The sequence below is a fragment of the Paraphaeosphaeria sporulosa genome (genome assembly GCF_001642045.1).
Source record: "Paraphaeosphaeria sporulosa strain AP3s5-JAC2a unplaced genomic scaffold CC84scaffold_5, whole genome shotgun sequence".
Taxonomy (NCBI): domain Eukaryota; kingdom Fungi; phylum Ascomycota; class Dothideomycetes; order Pleosporales; family Didymosphaeriaceae; genus Paraphaeosphaeria; species Paraphaeosphaeria sporulosa.
This window is the reverse complement of record NW_017253364.1, coordinates 819,281-831,686: the sequence shown is the minus strand read 5'-3', so window position 1 is coordinate 831,686 and position 12,406 is coordinate 819,281. Positions and strand designations below refer to the sequence as shown.

At 50.6% G+C, this 12,406-nt stretch overlaps 5 protein-coding genes across 5 annotated transcripts; 3 read left to right on the top strand and 2 right to left on the bottom strand.

Annotated features, from left to right (window-relative positions):
- The first annotated feature begins 185 nt into the window (after window positions 1–185).
- On the top strand, window positions 186–1,713 carry CC84DRAFT_1164128 (NAD dependent epimerase/dehydratase family protein-like protein). Its single transcript, XM_018178418.1, has one exon. It carries the CDS (start codon window positions 534–536, stop codon window positions 1,707–1,709), a length of 1,176 nt encoding a protein of 391 aa, XP_018036020.1. The 5' UTR covers window positions 186–533; the 3' UTR covers window positions 1,710–1,713.
- Window positions 1,714–1,733: 20 nt separating this feature from the next.
- CC84DRAFT_730544 (Di-copper centre-containing protein) lies at window positions 1,734–3,531 on the bottom strand. The gene is made up of 8 exons (XM_018187205.1): window positions 3,249–3,531; window positions 3,053–3,193; window positions 2,846–3,008; window positions 2,704–2,790; window positions 2,459–2,655; window positions 2,296–2,410; window positions 2,078–2,233; window positions 1,734–1,991 (listed from the first exon to the last, which is right to left on the bottom strand). Exons 1-8 carry the CDS (start codon window positions 3,338–3,340, stop codon window positions 1,758–1,760), a joined length of 1,185 nt encoding a protein of 394 aa, XP_018036019.1. The 5' UTR covers window positions 3,341–3,531; the 3' UTR covers window positions 1,734–1,757.
- A 1,188-nt stretch (window positions 3,532–4,719) lies between these two features.
- On the top strand, window positions 4,720–6,535 carry CC84DRAFT_1186837 (glycoside hydrolase; the record flags this gene model as incomplete). The annotated part of the gene is made up of 5 exons (XM_018180882.1): window positions 4,720–5,098; window positions 5,146–5,200; window positions 5,248–5,415; window positions 5,468–5,608; window positions 5,656–6,535. The coding sequence occupies 5 exons, from the start codon at window positions 4,720–4,722 to the stop codon at window positions 6,533–6,535; spliced, it is 1,623 nt and encodes a 540-aa protein (XP_018036018.1).
- A 284-nt stretch (window positions 6,536–6,819) lies between these two features.
- Window positions 6,820–8,600, bottom strand: CC84DRAFT_1244090 (uncharacterized protein; the record flags this gene model as incomplete). The annotated part of the gene is made up of 5 exons (XM_018184140.1): window positions 6,820–7,128; window positions 7,180–7,275; window positions 7,323–7,589; window positions 7,693–8,049; window positions 8,103–8,600. The coding sequence occupies 5 exons, from the start codon at window positions 8,598–8,600 to the stop codon at window positions 6,820–6,822; spliced, it is 1,527 nt and encodes a 508-aa protein (XP_018036017.1).
- Window positions 8,601–9,778: 1,178 nt separating this feature from the next.
- CC84DRAFT_1259051 (uncharacterized protein) lies at window positions 9,779–12,281 on the top strand. The gene is made up of 3 exons (XM_018184876.1): window positions 9,779–10,796; window positions 10,850–11,239; window positions 11,382–12,281. Exons 1-3 carry the CDS (start codon window positions 9,987–9,989, stop codon window positions 12,174–12,176), a joined length of 1,995 nt encoding a protein of 664 aa, XP_018036016.1. The 5' UTR covers window positions 9,779–9,986; the 3' UTR covers window positions 12,177–12,281.
- Window positions 12,282–12,406: the final 125 nt, after the last annotated feature.

Below are 12,406 nucleotides of genomic sequence, written 5' to 3'. Positions count from 1 at the left end.
ATTCGATGCCTACGTGTTTAAACTGCATTAAGGCTTAAAGTCATGTCCAGAGTGGTCTGGAATATACCTATGGTAGCTCACGTATACCTATGGTAGCGTCGAAGCCCCCTGGGTTACTGCCATGTCGCATAAAAACCAGCGACTTTCGTTATGAGATAGTCTTCTCCCAATATTTTTGTTGGCAACTACTACCTATCTGCGGCTTATACACACAGTTCTAAAGGTCGAGCCGCGTAGCGCACAATTCAGCACACCGTGACGCGCCGTATGACGTTGACAATCCAGTCACATGGCTGATCATCCCAACACGCCGGGGAACCGCCGAGCGGAACAAAGACTAGCAACTTCCGCTCTTCATCAAAGAGTGCCTAATCAATCATTGATCATGTCGGACGATACGGAAGCGTAATGGCACGGGATTACTCCAATTCGTTTGAAACTACACCGCGAACAGCCATGTCCTGAATCCTGCTGTGTGTGCTTCAGAGAAATCACTTGGGTCCGGACGTCAGGTCGAACACGCCAAATACAACATGCCTCTCAGACATCCGCTCCCTTTCCCGCCGACACATCCTCCGCAGATACTGCTGGCGGGTGCGACTACTTACATTGGAGGCACTGTCCTGGCTACACTCTTGGCGCATCAGGTCCACCCTCTCAACGAAGTGACTATCACATGCCTCGTGCCTAGCAACGAGTGCGCAAGCAAGCTGATGCGTGCCTACGGCGAAGACATCAACTTAGTCATACGGGAGTGTCTGGACGATGTTGAACTTGCTACCTTGATCGCCTCAAAGCACGATATTGTTATCAACTGTGCGCCTGCGACACACAAGCATTCTGCGCTCGCATTGATGGAAGGGTTGGCAAAGAGACAGAAGAATACTGGGAAGGATGTGTGGTTTCTGCATACTTCTGGGACTGAAAACCTAGCCGATCTGCCGACCTCGGGGAAATGGGTTCATGGGGACACAGTAAAAGAGTTTGATGATATTAATGACGACATATATGGATTCGAATCTATGAGGGAAGCCAAGTCGAGTCATCCTCAGCGTGCTACAGAGCTCGCAGTGGTGCATAAGGGGCTTGAGCTAGGCCTCAAAACATTGGTCATTATGAATCCGATGGTTTACGGACGCGGCTTAGGACTTTTTGAGCGCAGCGGCGTTCGAGTCTCTGCCATGGCGAAGGTCGCAATGGCGAAAGGGAAAATCGTTGTGATCGGTGATGGGAAAGGCATGTGGGACCATGTACACGTGCAAGAACTGGCGGAGCTGTATAAGGTTGTGGTAATAGAGATGATGAGGGACAGAGGCAAGGTCTTGCCGAGTGGGAAGATGGGAATAATGTTCAGCGCCAACGGGCGGCACAGCTGGCATGCGGTGGCCCAAGAGGTGGCGGATATATGTTACGAGGAAGGGTTTGTATCACAAAAAGGGCTGACGCACGTGGAGCTGGCGGAAGGGATAAAGCTATTCTCTACTTATCTTCCGCAGGTCGTAAACGAAGAGGATATAGTGGGGCTACGACTGTGTAGTAATGCGGAGACGCGATCTAGTATAGCGCGATCACTAGGATGGAAGCCGGCATGGGGAGAAGAAGTCTGGAAACAAGCTATACGAGACGACGCTAGGATAGCTTTGCGACCGGAGCAAGACGTTCTGTCTGATCTTTCTCCCGAAGCCCAGTCTCCAATACATAAGTGGTAATGGGATTCAAGTATGATCGCATGCTCCTCAACATTCGACGTCATATCCTCACACGTAGATATAGCAGAACTCTCCACCCATGCCCCCAATGCTGTCTAGGAGGTCCCATGTGTTGGTGCGATTAGCAGTCCAATTGAGATCCACATAATCGTCTTTTGCTGGCGTGTCTGGAAGCACATTCATCCGATTCTCGGGGTCCTGCATTTGCCAGATCCACCAGACGCGATCGACCATCCCATGGTGGAACCAGAACAAAGGGTCACCGGGAGAACTGTAGAAGTCCTATATTGGGTCAGCATTTCATCTATTCATCGCTGAGAGAGGTGCGAGAGGTGCGAGAGAGGTACGAATGAACGACGCTCACTTACACCACCTGGGTCTCCGCCAATAGTGTAGTGTCCAGACATATGTACTCCCCAGTCATTCTTCTCCGGTATGCCCAGCATGTTTTTTTGGAAGAGGTCGACAGTGTTGGCTTGCGTGATTAGATTGTATGTATAGTTTGCATACAGCATTGCGGATGCCTGGTTTAGCGGAGGCGTCAGTGTGGGTATACGGTAGGAATAAACTAGGGATATAGACGTACATAGCGGTTGACATCGCGTCGAAGGCAGCGTGGATTGTGGCCGTAGCCGTCCTTCTGAGGGTTTGAAGGAATATCCGGCATCATTTTGCTGATTGGTCCTAAGCTGACAGTCATACTGTTCGAATGTGAGAAATGAAACTATCATCGAAGCAATGAGACTAACTTCGCGAAGGGCCCTTCCGTGACACAGCCTCCTCCAAGATCTGCAGGGATAATGTCATAGGGTGGCTTGAAACCTGCACCATGGATCATCACTCCTGGATAGTCCGATTTCGCTCCATTTCCTCCCATACTGGACATGTTGCCATTGAACATCGGTGAGCTGATAGGATCAGCAGCAGTACGACCCCAGTTCCAGTACTTGTTATGTCAGCAAACCAAGCCACAAGCGGTCTCAACCGAACGCACCGGTTGGTACCCGGTGTACCCGCACTCTTCCCGAAGTGCCTTTTCGTAAGCCCAGATGTAGACGCGATGAGCTGGGAAAAGATGGGGCTGGACGGTAATATCAGCCATCATTTGGAGATAGCATCCTCTAGAGAGGACGTACTGTTGAGTGTAGATGCATCGCTTGGGTTTCGTGGGTAAGCACGAAATCGTCGTACCGATTCATGACGCCAGAGTACTTCTTCTTGTCTGCTTTCGGCGGCTTGGATTGCAAGCAGAGTACGGCCCGAATGTACTCCTCACGTTGGGAGATCGTCAAATCGTGCCTGTAGGATCAGATCAAGGGCTCAGCTAGCGGAGGTTTCTTTACCATTCTTGACGTTTTGCAGCTGTCTCAAGGGTGCAACCATTGTTGTTCGTCTTCTTTGCAAGATAAGACTCAAATTTTGATAGGGAATCCTCTTCTAGTTTGTCCACCTCATCAAGGGGATAGGGAAACCCGTCAGACCGACTGATATATGCATTGTTAGCGCGTTGCAAAAGCTTAGGAGGATGTCGGACGATACCGGTTGAGACTGAATGGAGCGCTTTTGGTTGGTCCAGCCCAGGTAGTGACCAATACAGAGGAAAATAGAACGAGGCACACGGTAGCCACCATGATGCGTGACTTGGAGATGCGATTACTTGTTGGAAGACCGCTTGACGAGATCCACCCAGGCTATTGTCCACTTAAGTAATGCACATCATACGTTACCATCGTGTGGCTGTCGGAGTGTGTATACATTGTCGACGTTGAAACTGCCGCTCAGAAAATCGGTATTAGTGTGTGCATCGTAATTTCTCGATCCTGGGTCCGTCACTCAAAGCTCCGAGCGGACAGCGTACAATGCCGCCTGGTGTCCAATAGCGCACCGCGGGGCAATCGTGTGGGGTAGGATGTGATATGAGGTCGTATGGGCATGAAAAAGGGACGATTAGAAGTCAGTGACTGAGATGATATGGGAATCTCGAGATCCAAGCCCAGCCAATCAAGGCCTAAGCTACAGGCCGGGGGCGAATTCATTGATGTCGGCATGTGTGGTGCCCACGTAGAAAGCATATGCCACCATGTTGGCCCGAGTCGCAACCACAATTTTGACTTTAATGTTCAGTCTCTTTGCTGCGTCGACAACATTGTGACAGGCATGCGTGTGATGATTTCCTGGGCGATATTCGTGAAGTAGCATCGGAGCCCAACTTGTCTCCATGTATATGGAAGAGCTAAAGGAGGTACTCGCACCTTTGGTCATTCGAAGATACGGACAGCGATTCTATCAAACAGGGATCGATATTGTTGGGGAAGGAAACAAAGAGATGAACGCTAAACGTGGGGCGAGTGGGGCGCGCGTGACTCAGCAAACCAGGCTCTCGTGATGTTGCTAGACCTAAAATCACCCATAGCCCATCTTCTCCAAGTGTCCCCTCGCATACAGTACTCGTTCAAGTCTGAATTTCGTTTTGAGCGAGACAATTGTGAATCAGAATATGCTACAGTGTACGCGCAGAGCGGTCGTGTATTGGGGCGCATTCACAATCACACAGTTTTCAGTTGCGGCATGGGTAGGTTAGGCTTAGGCATATCCCTTGAAGAGATATGGCTTGAACTCGTTGTATCGTTGAAAGTCAATCTCGGGCAACAGCTCCCTCGGAGTAGTCAAGTCTACCCACGATACCACAGTCTCCTCCCGTCATCCACGTTGTAATGTCGCATCGGGACTTCGGGCTATCTCTGCACGTTCTCCATAATTCCTCGGCCGCATGATCGACCATCCGATGTTAATCTTCCGCATTAGCCATCAAGACCGACTACCCCGCAAACTAGGTTATTGACCTACCTTGATACCAGGACCATGGAAAGTATCATAGGTGGAATGCAAGTCATTGCGCGACAAACATGCAGCACCGTTCGATGACAACGGAGCACCAGAAGCCGCAGAAAAGTACAAATGTAAAAGCAAGTGGAACTTGGACCTTTGCAGCTTCGCAAAATCTTCAGTTATGTATCCACTATCGCTGCTCCTGCTGGGATGGACTTCTTCGGTCTCGGCCAAAAGCCTCAAATCCCCGACGCCACCAATGGGATGGAATACCTACAATGCGTACAATTGCAATCCATCCGAACAGAAGGTTCAATTGAATGCGCAAGGCCTTGTTGATCTTGGACTAAACAAGCTTGGATACAATATTGTCACGCCCGACTGTGGCTGGAATGCCAACTCGAGGGACAGCAGCAACAAGCTGCAGTGGAATACGACTTTGTTTCCGTCGGGCGGAAAAGCACTTGGCGATTACTTGCATGGATTAGGCTTGAAATTCGGCTTGTACTCAGGCGCTGGATACCTACAGTGCGGCTCAACGGTGATTCCGGGTTCCCTGGGTGCGTGCAGAACATGCAAATTGGTCAATGTTACTAATAGTGTGTAGGATATGAAGACATAGACGCTCAGTCTTTCAGCTCATGGGGTGGCGATTCATTGAAGTGAGATGGTCATAGCTGAATCATTGTCGTTTTCTGACGATTGCTAGATATGACAATTGCTATGCAACATCCAAAACCACGATGGTAGACTCCGACTCGGCAGAAGCGAAGTCCCCTGCGCGCTTCCAGAAAATGGCGACAAGTCTGGAAAGCGTTGATCGATCCTTTCAGTACTTTATCTGCCAGTGGGGAATCGGAGAGAACGTAGGAGAGTGGTAGGCAGTTGTCATCGCAGAGTTATTCAGGCACCCTCGCTGACTTATCCAGGGCATCGAAGATTGGCAACACATGGAGAATGAGCAACGACATATACAACGCGTGGCGAAGTATCTGGCGCATAACAAACCAGGTGGTGCCGTATTGGAGAAACACCAGGCCCGGCGCATTCCCGGATATGGACATGCTGCTGTATGTTCGCTTTTTCGAGAGAAAAGGCATAGACTGACCCAGACTAGTGTTGGATTGAATGTTCTATCCGCCGAAGAAGAACGCTTCCACTTCGGGATGTGGGCGATCAACAAGTCGCCTCTAATGCTCGGCGGAATCCTTGACAGCAAGCTCTCCAAAACATCGCTTGCCATTATGTCAAACAAAGAGGTCATCGCCATCAACCAGGACTCTCTTGCCAAACAGGCTCAGCTCGTGCGCCGCTATACTGTTGAAGAATGGGACGTCTGGCTGGGCGAGCTTTCCGGGTCTCGGAAGGTAATCGGCATCGCGAATTGGAGGAACCAGTCTCAAATTGTCTCCGTCGACCTCACGAGTCTCGGTATCTTATCCGCGACAGTACGCGACGTGTGGGCTGCTAAAGAGGCGGGTAAACTCTCCGGCACACAGACGGTAAACCTTGCAGCACACGAGTTGAAGCTGTGGGTTCTCTCCAATATTACCACGGCGAACACACCAACTTCTACATACTACCAAGCTGCGTCAGCCAGATTAGCCGGCGGATCTTCTGTCAGCACTTGTTCGTCTGGCGACTGTCTACCTGCGGGTAAGAAGGTCGGTAACATCGCTTCCGGTGCTTCGGTTACGTTCGACTCAGTCTCGGCAAAGCGCACGAAAGCAGTGGTTGGCGTGGACTTCATCAACTATGACTATGCTTTCACAACAGCTTGGGACTGGGGTTCTAACACCAGGAATATGACGATTGCGGTCAACGGTGGCTCAGCAAAGCGATGGGCGTTCCCGCTGTCTGGGGAGGACTGGTACGAAACCGGAAGGCTGAATGTGGAGATTGATGGACTGAAGGTAGGCTCGGGGAATTCAATTGTATTCGGCAACTTCGGTACGGCGTATGCGCCCGATCTTGTCGGTATAGAGGTTTTCGGGTAGAGTACTCACTCTCTGGTATTGTTGTCCTTCTACATACTGAAGAGGCACATTTCCGAGTCGGTGTGGTACTCCAAGACAGGTATTACGTAGATTTATGCTTTAAGCCCTTTGTGCTAGTCTTGTGCAACGGGAGAGGCTGTGTTTGTCGGACATAGATACAATTCTATCTGTAGTACTCTTACACAAGCTAACAAAATGTCTATAACAAGTTTCCAGAACCGCACTATGAAAGTCACCAACCCCATAGCTTTCCCTATATCCTTGTCTTGCAGCCTGCCCGTCCATTACGGCGCTGGGTTCCGGAGCGGCTTTGTCGCAGTCCACGCTCGGTCAATCCTCCTGTATCGCGATGCGATCCTGTCCCTCCTCTGCTGGCTGAGGTTGCGATCCTTCTGGGCCCCCTTCTGAATAGTATCGAGCTCACGAAGCTTCGTCGTGATTTCAGTCGACAGGTTGCTTAATCGTGTAGCCATAAACTGTTTGAGCCATTGCTGCCAGTATCTGTCCAGCCTCTGGTCCTTGTAAACTTCACCCTGACGATCCAGGTACTTGTTGTTATTCATCTTACGTGCCCAGTAGTCGTCGGTAGATTCCTGTTCAATCTTAGTTACAATGGTACGAACAGGTTTTCGGGCATGACTTACCATGAAACCACCCACGTCCTCCATCTTTGTGAGACGTTTCTTAATACGTGTGGCAACCGCTTCAAAGCTGTCTTGGATGTCGGCATGGTTCATGTACTGGACGTGTCAGTAGATATTGCTGTGCGAGCATCGACAACTCTTACCTTGGCCAGTAGAACACATTCTCTTAGTTTATCGACCTTACCCCAATAATCCAAACCTCGCCATGTGGAAGAACCAATGCAGGAGCCTCCGCCGTGTCCGAAGATCGACTCCTTCTTGCGGTTGATTCCGTGACCCAAGAGCGTTAGCTCTCCGGTATATTGGTGTGTTCCCGGATACACCGCGAGCAGGTGGTCGGTAGCAGTAATGCCACCGGTACCTTTCCGATCTTCCCAGAAATCGCGCATATATCTAAAAGCACGTTGGACCTATCACTCGTGGGTACAAAGTCAGCTGAGTTATAAGAGAGGATTAATGTACAAATCGTCTTGGGTCTAAGACATAGCGACTTTGTACCGGGGAGGATCGTACCTGGAAGTGCCCAATCTTTCCCGTTTGAGAATCTCGTGACCACCATTGAGCTGGCATGTTGGTTGTTGGAAGATTATCGTTCAGGTACTCGAAGAATTGTTGGATGATCTGAGCATCCATCACGTGTTCTGTGTCCCAATTCTCACCAATAAGACCCTGCCCCTGGGCCGTAGGGTATGTAACGACCTTAAGGGCATAGTCATCGTCACAGGGATCGGGGTTGACTGTTCCGTAAGCTTTCATGCCGTCGGCTTTGTACCGCTTTACACGAATTGCATCTCCACTGGAGGGATGTGTCGGAAATTGCAGTTCAACAGCACCAGCTTGGAGAATCTTCCGGTCACGAGCTGCGAGACTCTGTCACACTCTGTCAGTGGATGTGGTCCATCATATCAACCGAAAAGTCTTACATGGTATTGTTCGTCGGAGATAGGCGTGAAACCCTCTTCCTCCCGCTTGACACCCTTCTTACCCTTCGTCTTAGTTCCCTTGGTGCCCTTGGCACCCTTTTTCGGCTTGCAGCTACCATAAGGATCCTTGGCAGATTTAGTCTTCGAGGCGGACTTCGACACGCTCTTTGACTTTGTCGGACTCAGCTTCGCCTTGGAAGTAACCTTAGAATTCGCGGGCTTGGGCTTGGTCGGCCTCTTCTTCTTGGTCGTTTTGGAGGGCTTGCGGGAAGTCCCCTTACTACTACCCTTTGCCTTCCGCCTCTCTAGTCCTGCAACCGGTACCGGGAACTCGATACCGGTGTTTCCAAGAGGGAGATGGCCATCAGCTACAGAAGTAGTGTTGTGGTCCTGATCGACGATCAAAGCAGTGTTTATGTTCTCGGTGGGCGCCGCTGCGACACCAATGCGCAGTGCCAGGAGGCACACAGAAAAAATGCTCGCCTTGTTAAGATGCATCTTGGGCACCGGCCACTAGATTGAAAGGAATGACAGAAGTTTCAGTAATGAACGTATGAATGAACTGGATAACGATTGGACGCCTTGACAGGCAAGAAAGCAAAGTCACGAAATTGTTATGCGATGGTTCTCTCCTCTTGCATGAGGGCCCCCGTATTTGTACCCAGGCTGTCGGACATCGTACATTACAGCTTCCTTATCCTGCAATTCCTCGTGTGTCGAAATATTATCCGATGACAGGTGGACGACCGCCGTCGGGCGCACTACGCAGCGGAGAATATTCCTTGGAATGGACGTGCGGAATATCTGCAGTGCTGGACAGCGAATTGGCAACTGAGCAAGGCTTGCTCCTTCGGCCTTCATGGTCTTGGTGCTTGGCCCCATGCGACAACCCCGGATTCTTGGTTGCGAGCTTCTCGCTTGTTACCCTGTACTAGGCTTGCGTGGGGATCCATCTTGAGTTCTGACACTGAAACGAAGTCCGAAATGGTTGGTGCTTGCGAGTGCTGCAGGGGTATGGGTTCACAGCTGAGGTTGGGGGCTGAGAAACCCTAGCGCATTCCCTTGCACATGCATAGTGAGAGCAAGCGCCTTGTTTCTGGTAGATGGAGGACTGATAGCCTGCTGAAATGAGTGATACGGGACCGTTTTTGCTCAAAGACTGTGCGCAAACTCTCGCACACTGGACTTTCGCGCACCTGGCTCGGTATCTGAGAGCGTGCTTGGCTTCAGCCGGTGGACGTCTCGCTTTTCGCATTGGCGTTCGGCTTCAAACGTATCCTCAGGCTTTCGCGCCTATGCATATCCTTATTTTGGAGAAAGAGAGAGCAATCCTACTGCCTACACGACAGACCGCCTACACGGCACGCCCATTCGTAGACGTGGAGCGCGATCCTACGCATGTATTTTTGGTGCGCCTGGCAGGTTGCTGTGAGCTCAGCCCTGCTCATGTTGTCGCCCGTCGTCGGTTAATCGGACGTCGTGTGAAGGGCTCCTCTTGGCAAGCAATGCCGTGGGGAGCACTGCGTGTTCCTACTGTCTGCATACGAGCATCCTTTGCGTTCACTTCGGATTTGCGAACGTGTTGGTGTGACAACCGCTAGCCTCTTTTGGCTAGCTTGTTCCTGCGCGTGCTGGCCTGGATGTCGGGCATCCTGCCTCGCGCACTCCACGCCGGACCTCGCCCTGCTGCGCACTGTCGACTCTGTTTTAGCCTCACAGACTACGTCATTCGAATTTGCGAGAACATGTTCGGCCTACCGGTAACCATCTAGCGACCTCCGAGAACGGGAACATACCAAAACAAAATCTGCTAGAGGTCGTCAGCTGATTACCTCAAGACAGGTAATACTTAGATCGTTGGTCCTCAGAATTTTCATAAGCACTATGCGTACCGAGACCATGACGTATCTCGAGGCACTTCCGAATGAGCTTCTCGCTCGAATCGTTTCCTTTTCTGACAGGAGGTCGCTTGCCCAGCTCAGACTCACGAACAAGAGGCTAGAGGATATTGCTGTTGTTAAGCTCTTTGAAAGAGTAACGCTTTATGCTCACTGGGCAAAACAGAGTGATGAAGAGTCGGAAGACAGGTCAGCGCGCGACTATCAGAGTCCAGTCCTCGACAAATCTAATGATCATTACGGAGATGACAGGGAGGACTATGTACCAAGAAGAGACTCTGTCGAGAGACTTGGGTCTGAGATGCAAAAAGACGAAGAAGACGGCTTCATAGCTGGCTCGGACGAAGACGAAGAATATGGTCTCGTTCCTACACCAGACCTGCATGATCAAGGCCGAAGGGACCTAGACCAGAGGTCTGGTCAAGCAAGAAAAGACGATGATGATGGGTTTTTAGCGTGTCCAGATATGGACGATGACTTGTCCACTGCTGGAGACAATAGCCTGAGTGTTAGACCACGTTTTCGTGGTGGGAGTTCCCTACAGGACCGGGATTCAGCCTCAGAGGCAAGCGACCGTCCACCCCGGCCTGACCCTTTCAGCGTGGGGTTACCTGACTTTCGGCTATACGAGAAGCAACGCCATCAAAAGTGGGAGGCGGCCCGGCCCCAGTGGGCTCGTGACAATTTCCCAGGGCCTTCTGACTACGATGCCGCAGTGTTTTTGAACATCGTCGAAAACGAGAGATTACGGAATTTCGTAAAGGAAGTGCGAGTCTACACTTGCGAGACACATTGCGTAAGTCAGGCGGCCACATAAGAGATACATGTGTGCTAATCGATTCAACTCAGGACCATCATCCTAAAACTGGAGAACAGTTGTTTCCAGAATCATGGCCAGAACCAAATTTCCATCCCCATTACGTTTCTTCCATCCAAGGACTCGGTGAATTTCCAAACGTCTGCGGGCTGAACGTACACTTCGACCGCCATGCCGCCTATGGCGACTCTGATGATTTCTTCCAAGGTCCTGAATTCCAGCACTTATGGCTAGAAAAGATCACGAAGGCAGCCAAAGAGAGCATAAGCCACCTCGCCGTTCGTCATTTTGCGAACCCACAGCTTCCAGAAGGCAAAAGGATGGATGTGCCACGATTCATGCGTCAAGTTGCAAAAGCTTCTTCACTGCGACTTAGTGTGAAACACGCGGAAACGCATCCGGGCGCCGGCACAACATATCGCGTAAGTCATTTATTCTACAGTCCTTCAGATAAAAGTCTGAGTACAACCGGCCCAAGTATCACTCATCCAAAGGCAATATACTGTACTCCGACTGTTTAGTCTAGCGCTGTCCATCATCAGAACATTATTCTAACACGTCAAGGATGGCCATGTACATCCCTTCTGGGAAAGTTTCCCAGCCCTATTTCTTCTTCCAGCAAGTACCACCCTGACCGCCCTTGTACTTTATTCCGACATTCCGCTTGGGTGGTTTCCAAAGCTCGACCTACGAGCCGTCCACCTCCCTAACCTAGCATCGCTCACTCTTGGCCACCATATCCTGCACCATAATCATCAAGTCGATTGGATCGTTTCTCATGGGGAGACACTACGCGAGCTGATCTTCGATCGATGCTCCATCCTCTATCAGATTGGATGCAATACACTTGGCTGGTTGGATGACGATGGTTATCCCAAAAATGATCCCACCACTGATTTCGATGGCTGGGGGTGGTCAGCTGATCCAGAAGATGATGGTGATGAGGAGTTCGGGCGCAACCTCCTGTTCAAGTCCAATGATCTGCGCTGGGGCACTGTATTCTCCCGCCTCGCGTCGTCTCTCCCGCGCCTGCACGAATTTCGCTTCGGCACCTCGTCGCAGTGGGACTTCGATACAACAACTGTCCATTTCCGCTCGGGTGCTACCACACATATGCCAATCATGCCATGGGAAGACGAACACAACCTCAATAACAGTCTTTTCGAGGAAAGATATGTCATCTGGGACGACTGGCAGAACGAGTACCGCTCCAAATGGATGAAGACTCTTCACGGGAGAGATGAGTTTGGAGTTGATTGGCGGGACGAGTGGCTTGAATTGGCGGAGGAGTATCCGCAATGCGAGAGAGATGATTTGGAGGCGCTGCAGGCGTTACTGGAGACTATCAAGGGCCGATGATGCGAGCGCTAAAGAAGTTCGCAACACTAGCAGGTGATCATACCAGTCACAAACATCATTTGGCGAAGTGGATTCGATTGCTCATACAAGTGACGGCATAACAGCAGTACAATAGATGAATGTAATGCCGAAACACGCATTCTCCACAGATGAAAGGTTTCCTCTAGTGACTTACAGGTTAGTCAAACAATACATGATCATCAAGACCAGTTTCATATTGCTCTAAAACT

What these genes read in the sequence shown, in the direction of transcription:
- CC84DRAFT_730544 (XM_018187205.1), bottom strand. Translation starts at nt 3,340, where the DNA reads ATGGTGGCTACCGTGTGCCTCGTTCTATTTTCCTCTGTATTGGTCACT. An exon ending in ACGGAAGGGCCCTTCGCGAA is followed by an intron (nt 2,411 to 2,458) that starts GTTAGTCTCATT and finishes ACATTCGAACAG; the next exon opens with TATGACTGTCAGCTTAGGAC. An exon ending in GACGCGATGTCAACCGCTAT is followed by an intron (nt 2,234 to 2,295) that starts GTACGTCTATAT and finishes CCGCTAAACCAG; the next exon opens with GCATCCGCAATGCTGTATGC.
- CC84DRAFT_1164128 (XM_018178418.1), top strand. Translation starts at nt 534, where the DNA reads ATGCCTCTCAGACATCCGCTCCCTTTCCCGCCGACACATCCTCCGCAG.
- CC84DRAFT_1259051 (XM_018184876.1), top strand. Translation starts at nt 9,987, where the DNA reads ATGCGTACCGAGACCATGACGTATCTCGAGGCACTTCCGAATGAGCTT. An exon ending in ACACTTGCGAGACACATTGC is followed by an intron (nt 10,797 to 10,849) that starts GTAAGTCAGGCG and finishes GATTCAACTCAG; the next exon opens with GACCATCATCCTAAAACTGG. An exon ending in GCGCCGGCACAACATATCGC is followed by an intron (nt 11,240 to 11,381) that starts GTAAGTCATTTA and finishes TAACACGTCAAG; the next exon opens with GATGGCCATGTACATCCCTT.